The sequence below is a fragment of the Pseudochaenichthys georgianus genome, chromosome 13, assembly GCF_902827115.2.
Source record: "Pseudochaenichthys georgianus chromosome 13, fPseGeo1.2, whole genome shotgun sequence".
Taxonomy (NCBI): Eukaryota; Metazoa; Chordata; class Actinopteri; order Perciformes; family Channichthyidae; genus Pseudochaenichthys; species Pseudochaenichthys georgianus.
In genome coordinates, this window is record NC_047515.1 from 30,399,906 (window position 1) to 30,425,022 (window position 25,117).

General features: G+C 39.7%; 1 protein-coding gene and 1 non-coding gene across 2 annotated transcripts in view; both read right to left on the minus strand.

The window, feature by feature from the left end:
• Positions 1-25,117, minus strand: part of LOC117456852 (rho guanine nucleotide exchange factor 17-like) — a 57,851-nt gene continuing 32,734 nt past the window's right edge. The window contains exons 2-24 of the mRNA XM_034096690.2: positions 16,775-16,852; positions 14,896-15,078; positions 11,158-11,274; positions 10,168-10,260; positions 9,873-10,049; positions 9,526-9,576; positions 9,212-9,321; positions 8,969-9,054; positions 8,554-8,672; positions 8,191-8,398; positions 7,872-7,945; positions 7,646-7,729; positions 7,215-7,318; positions 6,973-7,082; positions 6,467-6,586; positions 6,118-6,385; positions 5,784-5,870; positions 5,434-5,501; positions 5,001-5,149; positions 4,735-4,909; positions 4,546-4,641; positions 3,821-3,997; positions 1-3,730 (exon numbers count right to left, since the gene is read on the minus strand). Of these exons, the coding sequence (XP_033952581.1) occupies positions 3,522-3,730; positions 3,821-3,997; positions 4,546-4,641; positions 4,735-4,909; positions 5,001-5,149; positions 5,434-5,501; positions 5,784-5,870; positions 6,118-6,385; positions 6,467-6,586; positions 6,973-7,082; positions 7,215-7,318; positions 7,646-7,729; positions 7,872-7,945; positions 8,191-8,398; positions 8,554-8,672; positions 8,969-9,054; positions 9,212-9,321; positions 9,526-9,576; positions 9,873-10,049; positions 10,168-10,260; positions 11,158-11,274; positions 14,896-15,078; positions 16,775-16,852 (2,943 nt within the window). The 3' untranslated portion in view covers positions 1-3,521. The remainder of the gene's footprint in view (positions 3,731-3,820; positions 3,998-4,545; positions 4,642-4,734; positions 4,910-5,000; positions 5,150-5,433; positions 5,502-5,783; positions 5,871-6,117; positions 6,386-6,466; positions 6,587-6,972; positions 7,083-7,214; positions 7,319-7,645; positions 7,730-7,871; positions 7,946-8,190; positions 8,399-8,553; positions 8,673-8,968; positions 9,055-9,211; positions 9,322-9,525; positions 9,577-9,872; positions 10,050-10,167; positions 10,261-11,157; positions 11,275-14,895; positions 15,079-16,774; positions 16,853-25,117) is intronic.
• Positions 13,495-13,567, minus strand: trnam-cau (transfer RNA methionine (anticodon CAU)). The gene has a single exon. It is a non-coding gene; the product is annotated as a tRNA-Met (tRNA).

The window sequence follows — 25,117 nt, forward strand, 5'->3', positions numbered from 1 at the left end:
AAGAGTGAACTGATTTAATTACAAAGAGGAAGCCAGAGTGACAGAAAGATAACAGCTACATACAGTAAGTAACTCTGATACACTGTAACCATGACAAATGCATCCTAGCCAGAGATAAACAGAGTTTAGACCAGGTAGATTTCCTTCCTGTAGATATTCGTAACAAGGCAGACATACTGTATGCTTCGGTGGTAACATGACTACCAGTGAAAACATCAATGCCAATTTTTTTTCAGATGCTATCTTGTCTTCTCTTGGAAAGATCTGACAATTATAATTTAAACATCACTGACAACGCAAGCCAGAGAGGAGGGGGAAAAAATACAAACAAACCTTACACAAATATACAAAAATATGCCATTAGATTCATATCAACAATTGAGGACCGTGGGTGCAATATTTACAGAAAAAAAGGCAATATATACCGATATTTACAACAATAAAGACTTCTTTAACATGTGGGGAATAGAGGTTACTTAGCTGAGAGTTACAGTGATGATAGGATGAGTTTGATGTGAATTAAGTGTGAATCCTCTGTTTCTTACACAATATGCTTCATTCGATTAATCCTTTTCAAATTAGACTAGGATGCATGCTTCTGTAAAATTAAGAGTCTTAAGTCAATACAATGGGCTGCAACTAGTGAAAATAAGAATATGATTTCTTCTTTCTGAATCAGGTTAATCAAAAGTAATGGACTTCAACCATGGTAGAGGTTTCCACCAAGAACATTAAGCAATTACTTAGGTAGGCTCACGGTTAAAAAAAACATGCTGCTCCAAAAGCGCTGGTATCAGCAGGGAAAGCATATCAATGTTTCTTCACAGAAAATAAAGAACTAACTCCATTTCTCAGGGAGGTCTCCATTTCCCTACAGCCAGTACAGATAAACAGCATTTTAATGGGTCACTTTGCAGCTCTTGGCTCTGGAAACTCAAAAATAGATGTTGTCAATTAGAAAGAACTCACAAAAACAACATAGGCCTACATCTTGCTACGCTAGAGGATATTAGAGGAATACTTTTTTTAAGGTAGGGAATTATCTTATTCACTTTTCGCTTAGAGTTAGATGAGAAGATAAATACCACTCTCAAGTTGGCTTCATTAATGTGCAACTACAGCCAGCTATGGGCTAGCTTAGCTTAGCAGAGATGGAAACAGCTAGCAAGCTAGCATAACAGATTCACCCACCTGAACCTCTAACCTGAACCTTTATGAAATAGGTAAAGAAGATATTATGGGATCTGTGAGCATTTAGGCATATTCCTTTTTTGTTTAAACTCTCCATAATAACGAAGCTAGCCGATTCACATTCCATTTTGATTGTGAGTTTTTATGCTAAACTAAGCTAACTCCTGGCTGTAGAGAGGCAAAGAGCAAATAACAAACCAACCCTCTTCACTGTTAGCTGCTCTCACAGTAGGATAGTTAACCCAATTTGAATGCATTTGGGATGGCTAAGGAGAAATGCCCAGATGGCTGGCAAAGTGTAATGAGGTTTTTTATTATACCACTTAAGACTCAAAGCCTGAGGTTAACTCAGTGTGTGTTGTGTAGAAGGACAATTCAGAGTCACCCTTCACTTCCCCAAGAATCTGCTTTAAGTAGTGTGAGGGAAAGCTGACTTTTCACTGTGTGTGTGTTTATTGGATTCACTTTTAGCCTTCTGAAGGCACTTGTAGGTGGCTCAACCTTTGTCCTTCTGACCTACTCTATATCGTTGGCACTCTATTGTCCCAAAAAACAAACCACATGCATGTTGTTCTCCAAAGATCAATGTTTCTGCATTAGGAGTATAAAAAATACATCTTATAGTTATATTACCTGTGACTAAAATGTCACAATGCATCTTAAAAAGGTTGAATATTAGGCAAATAATTGTATTGGCTTCCAAACAGGCATGAGGGGGACTTGTTCTCTTTTTCTTCAAGATAAGTATTGAGCTGTGTTCAAAGACAATGCTTTGCAATGACTATGACACTACAATACTCTTTCCTTTTTAGATTGTTTCTTTACATTTCTGTTTTCTTCGGAGTCATACAACTCCTAAAAAAACAACCCTGTATTGCGTATCGTACCGGACAATGAGTGGACTGTCACACCCTTGCTGTGTATGTCTGTCTGCCCAAACCAACTATTCCCATCTGTCTAGTCTGCTCATCAAACCAAGGCTTTTTTGTTCTTTAACTCAAACACAAAAGGTGAAAGCTACATCTTCTATAAATTAAGTGCTGTAAAATAATGCGCTAAAATCAAAACCATAAATACTGTACATTACTATCGTTATCTGCTACCACAGCCCAGCGTCATAGAAGTCAGTAACATCAGCTCCTGATTTCTGCTCAACAAACTTAAATTTCACTGCAAAATAAATCTCTTAAGATCCATCCCTTAATGTCAAAACTGTAACACATACAAGGCTTTGGCATAGTCATGTTAAGGAGGAAAGTCTCCTATGCACCTTTCCTACTCAACTCCAGTAGCAGGCATCATCTATGTTTAAGTTTCTTTAAACTGACAACAAAAATGAAATATGAAAATCTGATACCATCTGATTATCTGTGGAAAACACACATTTGTTTTTTCACAAATGTCTTCCAATTCAGTGAGAGAAGGCTGTGCATTAATGTGCGTGTGTATAAGTCTTGCTAAACGCTCTTTCCACATATTGCACTTTTTAGTCAATCTTTCTCTGCAGGAGAAAAGAGGTTTGTAGCAGTCTTATATCTTAAAGCAATGATCGTGACGTAGATAGTATTACAACCCTTCTATGACCAGAAATCTTTATCTTCATTCTACTACCTGAACTTCATTCCTTTAAAGCTCACAGACTGAAACAGAACCTCTCTTGCAAGCATGAGCTTTAGCTGCAGAAAAAAAACACAATTCAGAGTATCCATGAAACTACAGTGTGTGATGTTATGTTTTACTAAGTTTCCATTCATATATTTGTACATGACATTAACCTCCGGTCCTCAGGAAAAATGTTGTCTGAAGTTCAGGCAAGGGTCAAGTGATGATGGAGTAAAGGGTTGACGTCAGAGTCCAAAAACAAACAGAGAAGTGATGTATAAGGACAAGTACACACTTCACTTGTATGTCCTCTTATAACTTCCTGTGCAGTGACATTCTACACAGTCCAAATCCTCTTCTGTCAAGTTTCATTTTCGGCTTCTCTGTCTTCTTCTGACTCCTTCACTAAAATAATAGTTTTTTTAATACAATTTTCAAGACAATATTCACAGAAAGAAATCATCACACACACAGACACCACTCAGTGAGGAATAACGCACACCATCAGAAACATTACCACAATCTTCTTGAAGTGATCATATTCATTGGTAAGTCCAGGAGAAAGGTGACAGCCATATTGTGCACATAGAGACTGGAGGACTGAGCAGAAGACCAAAACAACAACACCAAAAAGTGAGGGTCCCGGTGGGGAAAAGGACAGGAGCGTGTGCTATAGTTCTCAGATTGAGCGAGTTTGGGGCGGGTTGTTCAAACCGGGGTTTATTGTCTCAGACCTTCCAAAGTAAAAGATGGTTGGTACTGTCATCCCGTCCAACTGTTTCACTGCTATTCGTCAGTCTGAAGTCCTCATAGCCATCACCGCCAGAAATTACTAGATGGTTTGTTTTTGTAGGGATGTGGGCTGACGTTCGACGACGCGAAGAGTCGCGCCTTTGGAGATTTCCATCAACTGTGCTGCTGCTCTGGGATTGGTTGCCTAACAAACAGAGAGTAGGGATTAAAGGTAAAGGGAAGGCACAAGTGAGGATAACAAAAGTGCACATTAAAAATGAAAAACAACAACTACCTGTGGATTCAGGAAGTGGGAAGTTCATGTCAAACCCTTCTGGTAGTTCGATTGATGTCAAGAACCGAACGTGGCCAGTGTGTCCTTGAGCCGAGCCCATCGGCACCTGGGGGGATTTCAGTGTCCCAGCCCCCGTTCCTGAGCTCACGGCTGGGATCCCCAGCGTAAGGACGACCCCTGAAGAAAAAAACCACTTATTTCCACAAATATTTCATTTTTAATCCAATAAATCTATTACCGTACTTTTCGGACTATAAGCCGCGACTTTTCCCCCCATTTTTTTTGTACAGCTAACGGCCACTAGGGAACCTCCTAAACCACCTTTAACACTATGGGCTCTATGACCGGTCCGCGCCCGCCACCTTTAAGCGGCGGGCTCCAACAGGAAAAGCTGGAGGCCGGAAAAGAGTGAGACAGGTAGCGCGCCAAAGTAAAAGTGGAACCGAGAGACAGAACAAGAGTAAGACAGACGGACAATTTAGCTGCTGCGGCTTATATGCAGGTGCGCTTTATAGTCCGAAAAGTACGGTAATTTAAAACACAAAAATTCTACCATTAAAGAAAACACTCTTATACTTTGCAGGTGAACGCACATTTAGCTTGTTTCCAGACCTCTTTTATTTCAACCTAAATCTGATTTGATTTTATCATGAAGACAAAATGATCATACATTTTGATTATCGGGTTGATTGTGTTTTGATTTCTTACTCTAAAAATGTTTTTACCTGCACTGGTGCCAATCCACAGCAGATCTTTACATGCCAGCAATGCTGTGATTCTCAGACAGGCAGCTTTGTGCTGTCTTATGATTGCATCGGCACCTGAATGGAAAGAAAGAAAATAGATGATGGGTTAGAAGTCAGGGGAGAAACAGTGGTGAGGATGAAGGGAGTTATTCCCTATGTGTCTCTTACCTGCAAGCATCTTATGCACAGCAGGCGCCACATCCACCTCTGTCAGGCTCTCCAGCGTCTGAGCGTGGTACAGTTTGACCAGGGCACTGCCCTGCAACGCCAACCAAACACCCTGACCGTACGCCACCATGCAGGTCACACACCGACTGCTGTCTGTGCCCACCTGGAACCAGTGCTGAGAACGAGAGAAGAAATGTCACACACACTGTTGACTGACTACCGACATTTACTCAGTTGTACACACATCCTTATATTCTTCCACTTACCTCTTGTACCAGTGTAGTTGTGTTTAAAATAAGGATTCTGTTCTGTGAGCCACACCAAAGCCTTCCTCCCACAGGAACCATTTTGGTGATGGGGCTTGTGGGCATGCCCAGAACTAATGTCTGAGAAGACTGAGAGTCCCAGAAACTACCTGCAGATTTCAAATTAAGGGGGTGTTATTCAGAAAGACTACCAAGGGAACAGAAAACATACAAATGTCATTATTTTAGTGGATTTCAAGTAAGAAATATCTCCTTAACTTCCTCAACCAGGTGGGAAATTTTTTAACCGGTAACAGACAGGGTGGACTAGCATGGTAGCATAGTATAACAGTTATTTGAGTAACATGTTGCAGAGAATAAAAGCTTCAACAAACACACAAACTAAATAGAACGGAGCTCAAAACAATCAAACTTGATCACTTTCCAAGCTTACCGGCTTCTCTCTGATAGACTATCACCTCTCCATTGGCCAAGGACACAAACACTTTGTTGTCAAAATACCTAAAGGAAGAAAAAAAAAAAGGATGCTTTCAGAATGACAAGAAAATAATCATTATTTAGGTTGGGCACACACAAAAAAGAAAACATTTCTAACAATACAAAGAGTTATAACTGTGAAACATGTTCGTGGACACTTATATAGCAGGACCAAGAAAGTTGAGACAATAAGAGACAAAACTGACGAAGAAATGTCAACCCACTTCTGCTCCATCTTTTTGATTTGTCTAATGAAGCATGAATTCTGCTATTTAGTTTTGAAAAGTAAGGTTGGAGGTGACTCACAGTATACAGAGGATGGAGGCTGAGTGTTGCATCTTCATGCTGTTCTTACGGTTACGGATGTTGTCTGAGGACTGGTACACGTGGATGCTGACGGGAAACAGAAGCGTTATAGGAGTTTAGGTGATGAATCAGTACAACAATATGCAAGGAATACATTTTTATGTAAAAAAAAGAACATCATTTGTGAGTAGGGTTGGAAGTTATGTCCATGTAGGAATGAGCTGCTGGCCCATACAAGTCATTAAAGTCTCATAACTTCACTTTATCGTTCATTATTAAGTTTTAATTTAGACTGAAAGTTATGTCTATGGATGTGTGTGTCTGTGTCGCATACCATCCGTCCTCTGTGCCCAGCCACACTGAGCTCTGGTAGGCCTCCGGGTCGATGCTGAGCAGGTCCTCCAGGCTCGCCCTGGTGAACGAGCCCCGGGAGGAGCGGCGCATGGCCCGGCCGTCCATCGTGCTCTCTGTGTGGCCGCGGCCTCCGGCGCCATCACCCAACATTCCCGGGGCGCCAAAGGAGCTCGCCACAGGGAACTCCTGCTCCTCTTCACTACTGGTGGTCTCTGTAGCCATGTCTTTGGAGCCTGGGCCCTCATCATCTTACGGGAGGACATTTGAAAATATAAGCCTAAGGAGTGTATGCGGTAAGTGTGTGATACTGAAGTGTGTTCTTTACTTACTGCAATAGCTGGAGGAAATGGTGGAGTGACTGGCCTGACTCTTAAGAGTGGAGGAAGGGCTGGGTGAATCCTCATCATCAGTGTCATCACTGTCGAAAGGAACAAGCTCAGCTCCGGGACCTGGAAACAATCAGTAATACAAGTCAAGATTACTCAGAGGATAACATTAGGGCAAAATAGGATTATACCATAACAGTTCACACCCCAGTTTGTTTTAAAGTATTGTTTTACATAAGCTTTGGTAATTTATTTGATATGTATTGTATCATATCGTGTTGTGTGGTTATGTGCTTTAGTAACTGTTAAAGCATTGTCTTGATAATGCTAGGACACTATTTGTAAAAGCCTGCCCAGGGATAGCTGATAAAAAATAGCACATTTGGGGATTCTGGCATATTTTCATTGAGCTGTAAACTGAAATGTTGATTATTATGCAATGATTCTGTTAACACAAATTAATAGTAATAGTTGCTGCTTGTCATGTTGTTAAACCTTTATGGACCGACCTGTGGGTTGCTCCGTCAGCTCCACCGATGAATGAGCGATGGAGATATGGAGCTGTTGCTGGGGGGGACCAGGGGCTCCGGGGGCCAGGGTGGGCTCTGATCCACGCTCCCTACAAGATGAGTCATTGGTCAATGGTGTAGAATAGAGATTAAGTCAGAAAGAGAGTCAATGAACCACTCAGGTGCAGGAACTTAGGTGGGTTTTTGTTGCAAGAGTGTTTAATGTCTAAGTGGGTACTGACCTTCCCTTGAGTCCTGGTACAGCAGCGATACATATGATCCTCGCTGAGCAGACAGCAATACAGGCCTCCACTGTGGGCTCATCTTTGATGTTCAACAGACACACCTGAACGGAGAAAACATAATCAATTAGAGAGCGGCAACCTCTACCTATCTTGCAATCTTCATAAAAGGGACAAATATTTGTGTATCTTTCCCGTAGTTTAGATCTGCTTCAAATTATTATACGTTCTTCTTCTGCCCATGCTACACACTTCTGCCCAATTTCATTGGGCAAGTCGTTTTTCCATAAGCCTACTGATTCACTAATCAAAACGAAAATATAACATCCTTTGTGAAGGTAATAAAGATATCCTCTGTAAGTATCAATACTTGTTGTCCCCTAAGGGGCTTTTTGGTTTCATTATAGCCACATTTAAGTGTTTTTCCTCACCTGTCCCACGTATCCATCACTGTTGCACACCCACACTTCGCAGCCACTGTCAGGACAGCTGTGGCTGGGAGAGGCACATGAGAACTGGAGACAAACAACAATACATGAGTGGATATAACTTTGGAACATCTGTAGAGAGCTTGTCTACAGGTATGAACTGAATGAAATAAATTGTCTGACATAAATCTTCTCCATATACACAGCAGATAATCCATGTTGTTCTCACCTGCATCCCACTTCGTGTCTTCATAATAGGAATGGCCTTCAGAAACTCTGGGTTCCACTGGTCCTTATTCATTGCTAAATGGATGACAGAATAACAAATAGAGCAATTCAATATGGTCTGGGCCTAGTAAATCCTAGTCAGACTCATTATAGATTAACATCATAATTATATTATTTTCAGGAAGTCTGAGGAAGATTGAGAAAACTAATTTAAGGTGCTTATGCAGCTGGGCACAGATGAGGAATTATTTCTCTCTTTTCTTTTACTTTAACTAACAAGCTACAGTGCAGTTAATAATGTTTAATTGTTTTTTACTGACCTAGCTTCTTCTTGGCGTCTTCGAAGGCCTGTTCAAAGTGGGACCGAGTGTCAGGTGAGGTGAACTCGAACACGAAGGTGCTCTCAGCGGAGGCCGTGGTGAACTCCAGCTTTGTGGGCAGGAAGGTCATGCTGAAGGCCAGAGACTGCTTCTCTGACAGCTCCCTGTGCACCGAGCCCATCAGGTCCTTTATCGCATCATCCAGGGACTGACAAGAGCAAGAAACAAGAAGAAAAATAGATTTTTGATACATCCCTGGTGATCATCACCATTGGCTGTCACACTACAACTTAGAACATGAGACAATAAGAAATGACAAAGGCCATAATACCTAAAGTAATTGTGTGTGTTGGTGCACAGTACCTGGTGTGGGAAGCCGAGGGTCTCAGAGAGTTTGCTGATCTGACCCAGAGTGCTGACGTCCTCGTCTAGTCGACTAATCATCTTCTGGATACTCTCCTTGTTTGTTGCCTGAGTCGAGCCTGATGAGTACAATTAAAAGTGTTAAAGGACTGAACAGCATTACAAAAAAGTTTAAACACCTAAAGTAAAAAAAAAAGGAATATCTCATTTTAATACCGATGAATCTGTGAACTGAGACTTCATTTTTATGTATTCCTTTTTGTTATAAACAAGAAACAGTGTTATTATAATTTAAACGCAGTCATGAGACCTATTCAACTTGGAAACAAAATAATAAAATAAAAGCATTGCAGTTGCCTGTGTGTTTCATGTCCTCAGCAGCATGAGATCTTAAGATGAATCCTTTTACACTTACTTTTCACCACCTCCACGTCCTCCAGAGGAAGCTTCCACAGGAACTTGTATTTACTGGAAGTATCTATGACACTCGCAGCAGAGTATCTGAGAGTGAGAGAGCAGCAGAAAAAGACAGAAAAAGAGGTCAAGAGTAGCAAAATGTTGTCAAACATTGTAAAACATAATGGCCTTTTGCAAGGGGCAGTGTTATTAGGCAACTGTCTTATTATAGTGTGTGTATGTGTGTTTATGTATTGCCTACAGGCTCATGGAGCTGCGTCTTAATGAGCCAGACTTCCTCTTGAGAGTGGTGCAGATGATCAGATCACTGAAGAGGAAGAGAGATCGGTCTTTCTTCCCACCAACGGTCTTCTACAGCGAGAGATTAAAGAGAGGGGAAAAGTTCAGAAAATCTTCACTCTGGCTTTTGCACATCCATGTAACAATGTATCAATATAAGATAATAGAGTTTGCTTTCATTATTTCTATTAGTTTGACTTCTTTTCCAAGACATTGGACACATTTTGAAACCTTTCTTTGCTACAAACATTTGTAAATTCAGAAGGAACTTCTTACCGCCTCCATGACCATTTCCTGTCTCAAGAACTTCCGCTCAGGGTTCAGAATCTAACACAAACACACAAAGATAAGATCAACACTTTAAAACATAGCAATTACTTCAAACTTTGGCCATTTGTTTCTTGTATGGAATCAAATATCAGTACAAAAGCTCTGTGAACTTAACACGGAGAAAAAAACAATGCAATAGCATGATTGTGTTGGGCCTTTTTACTAACCACTTACACTTTATGATGAATAAATAAATAAATCTACAATGGATGATGAAAACAGACTTATTTAACATTAAAGAAGGAAAACATAAGCTCTACACAGTTTTATCTGTACATTAATAAATATCTCACATGTTCCACTCCCTCTATGTGCGCCTCGATCTCCTGGATGACTCTGGCCTCCCTCTCTGCCTCCTCAGCGGAGCGACGGCCCTTATTGATCCTCTCAGCCAATCGCTTGATGTCCCTCTGGGCGTCCAGTAAGTACGAATAGTCCGGGTGATCCTCTGGGGTGTGCTTCAGCATGTCCTTGAACAAAACAAAACACACACAAATGTTACGATCTGCCTTTACATGAGATTCTGGTAACCAAACCCAGAATAAGGCAACTTGCAGGATACAGCACATATACTTTGAGAGGACTCACCTTCACCAGCAGCTCGTATCGGGGAATCCTCTGGACTGGTTTGATCATCAGATCACCCAGAGCCTGTTTTTCCTTGTTCTCACGCATGTTTTGCTGTTGGGGTGAAGAAAGGAGGAGGTTAAGGGAGAGTATGGATATAAGAACATATGAAAGACTCAAATAAGTCTTAGTAACAAAATAACTGTGTCTAAAAGCTGGTCAGTGTTGCATATCACATCTCCACCACAAGATGGAGGAGTGGTTCCACTGAAAATAATCCTGTCCGATTGAGAGCTGGAAAAGGACATGACAGCTTTTTCTGATAACATTTTAGCATTTGAGCTCTTGTCTATGCAACAAACATGCGGTTTTCCCCATACATGTATTTCTAAAAGGCAAATCACAGTATCAAAATGTACAATAATGTTCTACTTAAATTAACTAGACATTTTGCTTAAGTCAAATGATCTGGTTAAATAGTTTTAAAAAGATGGTTTTTAGATTGTTTAATGGACAAAATGTTGTCTTCAACTAATGTATCATAACCAGAAAGAAAACACTATATTTACTTAAAGAGAATATACATTTTAGCAATATATGGTATCGTGAAAACATCTAAGGTCCTCCTGATCTCCTAAACTGTTCCTCAAATTACATTTTATGTTATCTGATTTAGAAAAAAAATAGGAAAGACACATTACTAAACACACAAATCTTAATGTATTAAACTGATCTTGACGTCCTGTAGCTTTAGAGCAATAACAACTAGGTGTCTCTTTCAAACATAACACAAACTCACATGAATACCAACATGGACAAACAGGAAGCACGCACACAAATAAACACACATTATTCAGAGACCTACAATTGACAAACAGTGGCATCAGTTCCAGGATCTTAAAGCTGGTTAAAAGGCTCTTTCCAGCAGACACACTTGTTTCTCGTGTTCCAACACATAGGAGCAGCTGCCCAGACTAAAACGGACATCCTGTGACTCAGTCCAACACTCACCTCCAGAAACTTGTGAAACGCTGGTTTGGCCTCCTTGGCAATCCTCACAGCATCTTTGGCATTGAGAAAGTTGTCGATGTACGCTGAATACATATTAGCTAGAGTCTCTTTGGAGAACTGGAGAAGAAAAGGAAAGTAGATTTATGTTACTATTAGTACAGTTTTATGTACACTTGTTTAAAATCAATTTGATGGCAATCCATTGAGTTTGTAAAGCTAAAGAGTTATTGAATTAAGTATAAATATATTCAAATAAAAAAATGTATGCCTTTTTATGTATATTTTATATTTCCTGTTACTTTTCAATATAGTAAGATGTCAAAAGTGTTTTTCCTTTTACGTTTTAAGACACCTAACACCTCCTACAAATAGGAGACAAATAAATGTTGCAGTGCTACTTTAATTCATTTTAAGCCTATTATATACCCTTGACAGCTAACATTTAGGACATTTTTAATTTCTCACTTTGTAATTAAATCATAACAAAAGCTGAAGAGAGCTGTAAATGTTAAGATTACCAAAGAAACCTTGGTGTAAGTGTTTTTAAAAAAAAAAGGGGTACTTTGAGTCCTTCAAATCCAGCATAAACACATGCAGGTGATTCACCATGACTTGCTTTTTGTACAAATAGACGGTGACAGAGTAAAAAGCAAGTGTATTGAACGTCAGAGAGTAAACAGCTTTCTACCCTTTTGTGGAATAACTCGTGGGAGGGAAACTATTGTAAGTATCTTTGTCATAACAGACGACAAAATTATGATTAAGCTGTGTCTAAAACACACAGAACCATTGATTCAGGGCTGTGAAATCTATTTGATTGATATTCTTCACAAATGTATATATATTTATGTTCTCTGAAGGCAAGGCAAGTTTATTTATATAGCACCTTTCAACACAAGGCAATTCAAAGTGCTTTACAAAAAATGAAAGACATTAAGAAAATGGCATTTCAAATCAGTCATTAAAAAGAAAAGATAATAAAATAAACATTAAAAGAAAAAATACATGGGTAAAAGTTACAGTGCAGTTTAAGATGTGAATAGTTCAATTAAAAGCAGCGGCAAAAAGAAAAGTCTTTGGTCTGGATTTAAAAGTAGTCAGAGTTGCAGCGAACCTGCAGTTTTCTGGGAGTTTGTTCCAGATATGTGGAGCATAATAACTGAACGCTGCTTTACCATGTTTAGTTCTGACTCTGGGGACAGAAAGCTGACCAGTCCCTGAAGACCTGAGAGATCTGGATGGTTCATAATTTAGCAGTAGGTCAGAAATGTATTTTGGGCCTAAACCATTCAAAGCTTTATAAACCAGCAGCAGTATTTTGAAATCTATTCTTTGACACATAGGAAGCCAGTGTAAAGACTTCAGAACAGGAGTGATGTGATCCACATTCTTAGTGTAAGTGAGGACTCGAGCAGCAGCGTTCTGAATTAGCTGCAGCTTTCTAATAGATTTTTTAGTGAGACCTGCAAAGACACCATTACAGTAATCCAGTCTACTGAAGATAAAAGCATGGACAAGTTTTTCCAAATCCTGCTGTGACATTAGTCTTTTAATCCTAGATATGTTCTTTAGTTGATAGTAGGCTGATTTAGTAACTGTTTTAATGTGACTGTTGAAACTCAGGTCGGAGTCCATGACTACACCTAGATTTCTGGCTTTATCTGTTGTTTTGAACATTGCAGACTGAAGCTCAGCGCTAACTTTTATACGTTCTGCCTTGGCTCCAAAAATCATTACCTCAGTTTTATCTTTGTTTAATTGGAGAAAGTTCTGACACATCCAGTGATTGATTTGTTCAATGTTTGAACTCAGTGTTTGAATTGGAGCATAGTCTCCTGGTGAAATTGTTACGTAAATTTGTGTGTCATCTGCATAGCTATGGTAACTTATTTTGTTGTTTTTCATTATCTGAGCCAGTGGTAGCATGTAGATGTTAAAGAGAAGAGGCCCCAAGATGGAGCCTTGAGGTACCCCACATGTCATATTTGTCAACTCAGATGTGTATTTACCTATAGAAACAAAGTTTTGTCTGTCCTTTAAGTAGGATTCAAACCAATTTAGAACTGTTTCCGAAAGTCCGACCCAGTTTTCTAGTCGGTTGAGTAATGTGTTGTGGTCTAGTCGGTCGAGTAATATGTCGGTCGAGTAATATGTTGTGGTCAACAGTGTCAAACGCAGCACTGAGATCTAATAATACTAACAAAAGCTAACATTGTCCGCAAACGATCCATTAATGATTCACAGATGCTAAATAATCTGCCACTTCAAACATGATATTTGATATATGATAATATATAATATATTGTGCCATTCTTTGACACGAGAACATAAAAACTCTGCCCCGTGTGAGGCTCGAACTCACGACCTTCAGATTATGAGACTGACGCGCTGCCTACTGCGCCAACGAGGCCTGAAAAATATATCAGCTGCAGGCGCTCTAAGAGCTGCAGTGGAAACAGAAGGCGGGGGAGGATTGAGTGAAGCAGTGGGGGAGGGTAGCTCAGTCTGAGCAGTGTGGAAGATCTGCAACGGCTTCACCCAAAGAGAAAAATACCCTCTATTCTTCCTTTCCTGCATGACAATATTCCATTATGTCTTGATATTGGTATATTCAAACATTCTCTTTAAAGGAAAACCACAGCAACGTATAACACATGCAATGAATCTGTGAATTTATTCTTGTAAAGTCTTGTAAAATGTGGTGATTTTTTGTTTTATGGTTAGGCCAATTGTCCTCAACCTTCTTCTCCTACTGCTTGTAATTCAGTTGGGCCGTTTCCCGCATTTACGACATTGTTCTTTTGTGACAGTTTGTGTCTCCAGTGAGAGTCTGTGAAAAGGTTTTATTCAAGCTGAGAGGGATAACAAAAGCATTAACATAGCAAGAGAGTGAGGGTTTTTCCCACTCAATAAAAAACAAAAGCTTGAGCCACACGGCATTCTGGTCTATTGAAACTGGGATCTACTGTGCATTTCTGACTTCATGTAAACTGTTGGCTTCTTTCCTTCTGAAACACTGAAAACTTTAGCCTAACACTGATGTTTTAGAGAACTGCTTTTCAGAATCTAGGTTAAGAGCTGCCCTCGGGTCATGGGAAACTTTAAATGCCAATAGGTCACCAGGAAAACAAAATATTAACCAGTGTTGCCAACTATAGACTGTCTCCGATTACAAAAAGCTTTCCTTCAGCCCACTCCGCTATCACTTGTGTTTTTAAAAGAACGTTAATTAATTTAACCTTTCGAGTCTGTAAAAACCCTTTAAGGGTATGTCATGTCAGGACAAGTAGCTTTACTGCTGCACCAATATTTGGAAAAATACCATTGTTTTAGGATAAAATTGCAACTTCATTCAAAGTAAAACTATTTATTACCAGTTTTAACTTAAAAAAAGGGAAGACAGAATTTGAAAACCATCGTTTTGCAGAGTTGAACGACAGTTTGCTATTAGACTTTAAAGTACATTCTATCCTTATCTTACAATGATAATAAAACAAAGTAACAAAAGAACAATACAATTCTCCCTGTCATGGTGCATTGAATCTTTAGAGGGGAATCAGTTGGACTTCAAGGTGCCATCATTACTTATGATTGATTCATATATTTGCATTATTTCCCCCCTGGCTTCACTGTTTTATGACAGATGCTAAAGTGTTTCTGGTACTATCAGAGGTAATGCTTTGCATTTCTTATCATTACAAATTGCTGCTTAGGACACCTTTTGTCATCTCTACTCACTGATTTGATGAGGAGATGTCCGACAGTCTGTCTATCGTGCCATTGGCTGACGCAGCCAGAAACTTGCTCCAGGAAGTACTCGTGGTGCTCCAGGATCTCCGGGATTTGGTAAAACATCTCGTCCACCAGCAGAGGGTCCACTATGGAGCCGCTGTCTGGCTGTTTGAGAGGACGCATGTAGCCCTGAGGGGAGAACACAAAACAGTTTGTTACAGACCATTTTGAATATTTTCTTCCAGCAGTCAGGACTGTTTGGGTAATTTCATTGGTGAAACCTCTGTGGTTCTGTTTATCAAACATTACAACCCTGAGCTAAACTTTTTATTTCTATTTAGCCTTTATTTAACCTGGTAAGTTATGTAGGACAGTTTTTTTGTGACCGAAAACATTGCTGCTCAAAATCACAGTCAGAACGAAATGACGTGAATGCAGCACAGGCCATGTTGATGTTAATGCCAAAAAAACAGATTAAGCTTTATTAAAGTACGTACATCCGAAGTTTGTCTGCTTATTATTTACATCATCTTATCCTTCTTTTCTTCTCCTCTTAAATGTATTAGCATCTTAACAAGTCTGACTATGACATACTGAAAACACTGAAATCCAATAAAGCTGAGAGAAATGTAGAGATTCAATTTACTGTGTAAAACAGACTCAGACAGATGCGGCCCAGAGGCTCCGGAAGATATTAAATCGTGAGTGGCTCATTGACTAATTTATGACACATACTGTATGATGACTAATCCAACCTGCTGTTTTAAAAAATATATAGAGAAGAAAGTTGGGATAAAGAGAACTTAAAGCTTTTTCATAGCAGCAGTGATTCAGCTGACACAATGGCAGTTTTATATACATGGTTAATATTTAAACAAAACGTCTTTCTTAGATTACAGGATGAGGTTTAAGGTATCGTTAGGGTTGTATGGGGTAAAATAAGCATGTGGTTACTTTTGACGGCAACAGGGTCTTCGAGGTGAAAATCTTTTGTCTTTATATTCCCACTTTATGCGTAATAATTATTACGCCCACTAGAGGTCCTCGCCTTACAATGTTAAACCTCTGTGATCCAGCTATAGAAATAAAGGCCTACTGAGTTGATTTCAAGTTAAAGTATGGCCATATAAACTCTATGTTTGCCATTTATTGAGCTAATACAATGCACAGCAGGTGGTGACAGGAACCTCCCAAGAAAGGAACTGCAAAGAGGCAGATTTAAACTTTGGACATCAGCGCTATCGAGCCGTCTCAGCTGAACCGCATCCAACACTTTCCTTCAGGGATCTCCACTCTCACTGCAGTCACCGTGGTAACACTTACTTTCACTGTGTCACCATGGGAACAGCCCAGGATTATTCACTTTGTGGCCACACAAAGAAACACATGCATGTGGAGAGAAGTCAGTGAGCATGTGGGATATGCATGCACAATCACACTCACACAGATTTCACACAGATGTATGCGAGCCCACACACTTTAAATAGAGACAGGTTATACAACAGGTAAGTTAGAAGAAGGTGAAGAGTGTTTTTCTGACAGAGAGATAGGGATGCAGCTAATATTTGGGGTAAAGGTTAGTTGGCTAATGAAAGAGATAGGTGTAGGGTATAGGTGTGTGTGGGCAGATAATGCTGTTGACAGTGAGACAGTGTTTAGCCTGACAGGATAAATGACAATAAGTGGATTACATAACACCTTTGTTACCTACATTTGTGCTTCACATCCACAGTAATCTGTTAAACCACCTGTGTGTTTCTGTCTGTGAGTGTGTGGTGGCAAATCACTCAGTGAACATATTGTTAGCTCAGAGATGTAAGAACCGAGCTGTGTATGAGCTAGCCATGTGTGTGGTTTTTGAATGAGTTTTTTGAATGAGTGTTACCTGAATGAGACTTCGGAGTGACTCCACATATGACTGCTCTGTGTCCACGAGGGTCATCATCACATGTTTCCTCATGTCCTGTAAAAACAGAAGAAAGTTTATCATCAATGCTTTTATATTGTATTTCTTTATTTATATCATCAATGATCTATTCTATACGAACAGTCTACTAAAGGCACAGCACCCAAACACTGACATGCACATCTGTATTTTAAAAGTAATTAAAATGTTAATGAATCAACCCAAGCTTAAATAAAGTTAATTAGAAAAGCAATTTTGTATTGCTCCATGACGTTGAAAAGCCTTGCAAGGCCTTAAAGCTTTTTGTCAGTTTAGTGGCCTATATTATAAACATTATTATCAAGAAGGCAAACATAGACAAGACTGCAAAGATGGTACCACACACACACACACACACACACACACACACACACACACACACACACACACACACACACACACACACACACACACACACACACACACACACACACACACACACACACACACACACACACACACACACACACACACACACACACACACACACACACACACACACACACACACACACACACACACACACACACACACACACACACACACACACACACACACACACACACACACACACACACAGGATTATAGGTCACTGGGGCCGGGAAGTCCACAGAGGCAAAACATGACTCAGCTGTTAACTCTTACAATGACTCGTGATATATGAAAACTTAAAAAACGAATTGAAGGAGAGAAAAAAGCGAGTGTGACACATACAGAGACAGATAATGGAAAAAGGCGGCTATACAAATTATAACAAAACGTGTAGGTTGATTTTGTTATGTACACCTTTTCTACACCACAAGAGGAGGTCAACATTAGGAGCTAAAAGACAAATATTTATGACAAAAAAGCTCCATCTTTCCTCTGTTGAAATGTGATGAATTCTATCATATGACTTGAGACAGGCTACGTGTATGTATGTATGTATGTATGTATGTATGTATGTATGTAGGTATGTATGTATGTATGTATGTATGTTTCTGTTTGAGTGTAGAGAAGGGTGGAAGAATAACAAAGGGATTATGGATCATGGAACAAGTCAGCCATATTATCTCAGGGGAGTATCCCAAAATATTCTGGTACCAAACACATCTTATAAATATCACATGGAGCCACAGGCAAAACCCTATGGTCCATATGAAACCACCATGTCTCCCACTGTCTGTCGTACACGTTCACACACGTTTTTTTTTTCTTTTCCTCTCCTCCCCTCTGCCAGCCCCACTGTGCCCTAAAAATAACCGAAACAATAACTTCCCAAAAAGGCCATGTTTAGTGTTTGGCATCTGAAGAGATCCCAGGGGCGCTGTGGGGTACCACCCGAGGGTGAAGGTGGTGTGTGGATGAGTAAGTGTGTGGCATTGATTGTGTGTGTGAGACAGATAATGAGAGGATAAAGAGAGAAAGCATAATGGGTGTATATTGAATTGTAGATGGACTTGTCTATCAGTGATTCATATCTTCTTTCAAATTATTTTCAACAAGACCAACCATCAGAGACAGATTTAGACCACGTCTACTCTACCTGGAGATACAAACACAATGGAGTGAAGGAATAAACACAGGGCTTAACATGTGCAAAGTGGGTAACACAATGCCACGGTAATCATACAACTTTACTGCCCAATTATCTTCCACGCATCCATTCAAAATACATCTTTATACACTCCCCTAATACAGTAGGCAGCAGCCCTGCCAAAGTGTCCTGCATCACAGTTTCTCACGTGTTATTTAACAAGAGCTTTAATTCATAATTTAGTTGCTGATGTTTTTGTTTTTTTATCTGACTATTTATGTACGTCTTGTTTCACAATAATACTTATTTTTTTATATCAGAAGAAAATTGGCAATGTTCATCACCTATGCTAATATGGTACTGTATCTTCAAATAGTTTCGTTTTTTAATATAGGCCCATAAATGGAAAAACACACACACACACACACACCAGCTGCCTTTGCTCAAATCTTTTTTGCAAATCAAACCTAATTTATGGTAACAAAATTGACGCATGCACATCAACTCTTTCTTTCTCTTTTTTCTTTATTTAAATGTCAGCCAAACAAACACACATACACAGAGAGAGAGAGAGATATCATGGGGAAATTATGCTAGGAATGCTAGTTTAATTTTGCTAGCAGTGTTACCATAGAAACCCGAGCAGAGAGGCTGATTGGTCGCCGTGGAGCTAAAGTCAGAGACACCCTCAGTTCAGTCTGAGTCCAGCCTCAGAGCAGAGAGTGTGTCGAGTGTAATGACACACACTGTTATTGTGGGGCTTTGATGACACAGCATGAATCACTGCTTATTGTTTTCTCCTGTTGCTCACCAGGAGTAACTACTGACATGTTAATCAATCATTTCTAAGAGTCAAACATTTTCACTTTCACAAGATAGAATTTTTCAACAACTTTGGTCTTGTTTTTGTGAGAAAAAAAAATCCGTCAGATAAAGCCAGTGATGATGGAAGATTCAAAACTGGTCGAAAATGAAAAACACTTTGTTTGAAAGTAACATTTGTGTTGCATAAGTTAACTAAAAATGATACTGTAGGGTCAATGTTGAATCAGGTAAGGTTCCCATCATCTCTTTTTATTTATATTATATTTATAAGACATATTTTGTATGACTTGACTATGTCAATTTAAAAATCCGTCTTAGCATGCATGAAAATCAGATCTATTGCCTTAGCCAACAGAAAGGCCTGTTTTTAGATCTAGATATAGTCCAACATGGCTGATAGACACTGGACACCCAGTCTGTTTATACTACAACAGGCGTTTGCACACAGTGGCATATATGACAACAAGTATAGCTCAGGAACCCTCAGACACTAGCCACATTGGGGCAAAAGAAAACTTTGGCTTCAACCACATCAGGCCTTTAACTCAAAGCCCCTTTGAGAATATACTAGAAATAAAAAAGTTATACAGCCAGTGATCCTTTCTAAAATAAAAGATACAGGAGTGCAGTGGTAATGAATATTGGCTATTTAAGTGCTTCTTAAATCCACATCTCTCAGGGGCAGACCAAGATGTGGGACATAGGACTGTTTCCCTTTTACTGTGCAAAAGACAAAAAAAACAAAAAAGGTTTTGGAGACAAATCCCAAAAGTTCGTAAGCCTAATGAGCACCTGCTAATAATTCGTTAATTGAATCTGTCATCGTGACTATGTGACAAGTGTCTCTCGCTATTACTCATGATTGTATAAATGTCTGTTAATTTGTGATTACTTTATTAGCATTCAGAATACATAAAACACGACCAATACTGTATAACTTATAAACCTAAGGATTCACCTATTTTACAGAGCCGAAATCTTGAGATCCTAGCTTCAAATATTTGTAACCACCCAGATCTCAGGAATGATGTGGCCTGAAGACAAAGAATGTGTTTTGTGTAATTGAATCAGCCCAAAACAGCCAAGATCTGTTTAGAGAGACAGGTCTGTACATAACGGTGAAATGGGAATTCACACAAAGAGTCGCACTAAGAGCACAAACATGCCCTAATAGTTTCTGGTTATTATTTTTCTTAGACACATTCACAGGTTACTTGGTATTCAGGGTTGTGGTCTGCACATATATAAAAGTGACAGGATAGACCCCTCACAGTCACTTATTAACAGTGGAGCAATACAGTGTAAAGTTGGTGTGAGCAGTACAGCATGTTCTCATGTTTCCCTCTGGGAGCCCTGGTGGTTCGATAATGGTGTGGACACAGGGGGTCCATAAAGTCCACTATTCCTCACAACTGTAGCCAAACATTACAGCATGACAGTAAATACAACATACACCAGAGTCAGAGCACATGCAGCTTTGTCTAATGTCATTCTGTTTATAACTATTTGAGTAGCAAAGGTCATGCTGTGTATCAGCTATGTACTGTCCTATGCAGTGGCGGCCGGCAGGGGCGCCGCCCCACCTCTTGCCAGATACAAAATAAAAAATTAAATTAAAAAAAATATATTTAAAAAATATATATTTAAAAAATATATATATTTTATATTTTAATTTTTAATGAACAAGGTAAATATCATACAATTAGTATCACAAAAATGTATAATCTACAATACAATCTCGTTTAAAATGGTGTTACGATGTCTAAAGTTACTGATAAGTCACCTGTTTCCTGCCTGGCCTTGCCCATGGCATTAGTTTATCATTACGGGGCAGAGCCCCCGAGCGAAACGGCAGCAACCAGCAGGTTGCAAAAGTCTCAATAGTAAACTGTGCCGCCGAAACATAATTTCAGCCAATCAGCGCCGTCAAATATTTTGGTCACGTGGGCGCTCAGGTTGGCGCCCATGTTGCTTACGTGCGTTGACGTGATTTGTTTTTTAGACTCGTAAGTAACCAAGGTGACGCAGTATTTGGATGAGAATAGTGTGCAGGTGGAGTCGCCGGAGCCTCGGTCCGCCCAAGAGCTACTCTCCAATCCTTTTGAAAGGAGAAGTTTGGGAGATAAATTGATACTTAAAGACCTTGGACCGGACCAACCCGATTTGTATATATCACAGCAAGCTCGTGAAAAATACAACGTATCAACAAGGCTTCTCACATGGCTAGCTGGATGCAAACAGGTAAATGCTATCTTTTGTTTCACATGCTTGCTCTTCAAACAGCCGGGGACAGATACGATCTGTTCAGAAACTAGACAAAAGTTAAACAAGTACAAACCACAGACTGTCTGTGTCATGGAGAATACAGTCGCTGGTTTATTTATATCTGTAGGCCGTTGTTGTGAGTGTGTACGGTCGGAGCATATATAGCGTTAGCTTAGCCAAGCTCCATTCAGGGAACAAGCATTCTAAAAGGTTTTTCGTCTGCCGTCTGTCTGCAGACTTGTCAAAGCATTAATTCATGGTTTTTACTAACCGGTATCAGTATGTTGTTACGTCGGCATCATTTAGAAACGTGTATTAAAATTTAATCACGGTAAAATATGTTCATGTTGTTGTAGCTCCCGAGCCAGCGCGTCTTGTTTGAATGATGCGAGTAAACACAGCTGACAGCTGCGGTGAAACTCGAGCGACTACAGCGATGCGATAGGAGCGTTTAGAGCGAAGCGAATATTCGCATCGCGTCCGGTCTGAACGCAGCATTAAAGCGAGCTCCACGCTGCACTGGAAACGTGCCATTACATCACCAGAAGTCCTAATTTAAGGGGTCATTTGTCCCAAAAAAAAAATGTTTACTCACTCTATCTATAGCCCCACCAAAAATATTTTCCACCAGCCGCCACTGGTCCTATGCTACACTCAGCAGCTCTACAGACTGACAAATAGACGTAAATTATTGTTTTTTTTTTTCTTTTACAAGATTGTGTAATGCAATACTGTCTATTTCTCAAAGACTTTGTGTTGCTGCTTACTTTTTTTTGTGTGTTCAAGTGCTGATACATTTAATAAAACAAATGCCATAGAAAGTGTAACATTTTAATACAATTTGTATGTATTCATTTTTGTTAGAAAATAATAAAAAAATTGATCTTTGTGTAGCTGTTCTGTACTGCCAATCTATTATTCAGACCTTTTGCGAGCAAATGACTGAAGGTCTAATCTTTCTTCCTTGTCTGCTTTAAAAAAAAAAACATCAAATATTTTGTAAGGTCACTTTATTTTCTCTCTGTGACCTTTGCTGCCAACAAGAAGACCAGGACACAGCTGTGCAGTCTTTATCACTTTGAGCTCAGAAGCATAGAGCTTCTCATCACTAACCATGTATTGCCAACAAGGTTATTTTATGTCGGTTTTTTAGTAGCAATGGGCGCGTTCACACCGCAGTACTTTTCCCACTTTAGTTCCGAAATGTCGCGTTCACGCCAATCTGTTGGCAAGAGCCGGAACTACAATTAGTTAATGAGAACCTTTTACCCCCTTTTCCGTCCCTGCTAGAGAGCAAGTACTTTGGTGGGAGAAAAAGGTTCCTATGTCTGATTGGCTGGGCGAATTGCAAACCACGCCCCGTAAAACTCCCAAAAAGTTTTGGGAAGCCGCCATTTTATTATCCTCGCATTAGCATTATTAGCATTAGCCCAGCTCACAAACACGGAGAGACTAACTTATGGCAACACAAAAGAAAACATGGGAGCGGTGGAGTGATGAGGAGGTCTCGGCGTTCTGGCGATTTACTCGGAAGGCTTCAGTCGAAGCTGCTGGGAGCCAGTCCCCAACTCCGGGGACTTTGGGTGGCAGTATACGCCGTGAAGTGGTTTGCGGCCTGCCAGTAAACCCAAAGCAGAAGCAGCAGCAGCAGCAGAAGAAGCAGAAGTGACGTCAGCGGCTTCATTTGCCTAATCCTCCCTCGGTGACTTATTCCGGTGTGAACGCGATCTGTACTTAGTTCATGAGAACTAAGTTCTGATGAACCTTTGTGGGCAAAGTACTGCGGTGTGAAAGCGCCTAATGTGTCTCAAAAACATGTGATTTTTTCCAGCTCTAACATGTGCAACTAACTGAATAACTCAATCAGTCACTCTGAACAGTCCTTAAAATCACTTCAATTTGCCAGGATAATTATAATCACCTATGAGAGTGTACCGTGGGCCTTTCATTCGTTGGAGACAAGTTTGTATCAATTAATTGCAGGTGATTATGACCTGCAATTAATTTAAAGAAAAAAGTATATCAAATGTTTCCCTTGATTATTATCAGGAATCAGGGAAATGTAAATAAGAAAAAATAGAATATGCATTTATTTTCCTCTTTTCACTTCCTCCCTTTCAGTGTTGTACGATATTGTCAGCTAAAGCCAATAGCCGGATATATTACCTAAGCAGAAGGAAATGACTAGCAAGGCAATCCAACAGGTAAGAAAATATAGGTGTATTAAGTATAAAACACGAATGTTGCCTTTTAATGGGGGGTTATGTACCAGCCTTTTCCTGGTTTGGATTAGAAACGGTCTGGAGTCTCTGTTGACTGGAATGGTATTTCAAAATGTCAAACTATTCCTTAACTGTCAAACTGTTCCTTTAAATTAGTCAATAATGTGTTTGTTATAATTTCTTAAAAGCTGTATAGCACAGAATAACATGTACTTTTCTGCAGTCACTTTTTTCCCATAATGCCAGATTCGCTTTTGCTAAATCTACGATGCTATTGTCATTTTCTAATTTGCTAGTTTTTGCATGTGGCCAATGTACTGAATATGCATCCCAACATCAGCAACATATATTACTATCTTTAGCATCAATACAGGCTCTACTTCCCCAAAACCCATACTGGTCTGAGGTCTATTCTCAAGTCATGTCTTTGAAAGCATCAGCGACAGAAAGACAGGTCTTATCTCTCCTCCCGTCGCTGCCGTCACATCTCTCCACCCCTGCCGCTTTCACCCCCCCCCCCGTGGCGACTGTATCCCCTGGCAACAGCCTGGATAAGGTAGCAACTGGCAGCCTCTGAGCCCAAAGAGAAAGCATCCTGTATTCACCTCATCACCTCTTCCGCTACAGTATCCAAACATCACTGTAAAACGGAGATGGATTTCACCTCATCTATATGTTTTGAGGTCTTGAGAGAAGAGGAGTCTCTTCCTAACTTCTTCAAACTTCTGCCTTTCAGCAGGGTTATGTATTTCTGGTATGCAGATGTAAGAGACAGCATGTGTGTGTTTCTATGTGCTTCCTTCCTTGTCATTTGCATGCCACAGATTGCCCTGACCTACTCTATACTAATGAATCCTCATCCTCCGCAAACTCGCCCATTCCTAACCTCTTATCTTACAATTTTTTTGCACCTTTTACACTATGACATAAAAGTCAATTATTATTTTGTTAATTGGCCTTACATGATGGGTTGTCTAATGTGAATGTTTACCTTTATTCTTTAACTATATCAAACTAATAAATGTTTCCTTTTGCACAGCAAGGCGAGACGCTTTGGAAAATTGATGCTATTTATGGTTTGAGATCTTATGGTCCAAAACATAGATTGGAAATAATCAATCAGAGATTTTATCAGTTAGAATTTCTATCATTATTTTAAGGATTTTGACAAACCGATCAACAGATTTTCAAAAGCATCATCATTTCAGACTAAATAAAGTCTAGTGTCCTTATCATGGCGAATGGTTAGCATTATTTTTCAAAATGCATTAATTATGGGGAATTCTTATCTCAATGGAAAAAACACACATTTCTACAATAATAAAATAAATGTAGCCCTTCATACATTGATTAATCTGAGAAAAAAAGCTCCCTTCAATCGCTTGATGAAGATGAATAGGCTGGTCTTGAAGCTTAGAATAACTACACAGCTGTGTTAAAGTCTGCAGTGTTTGC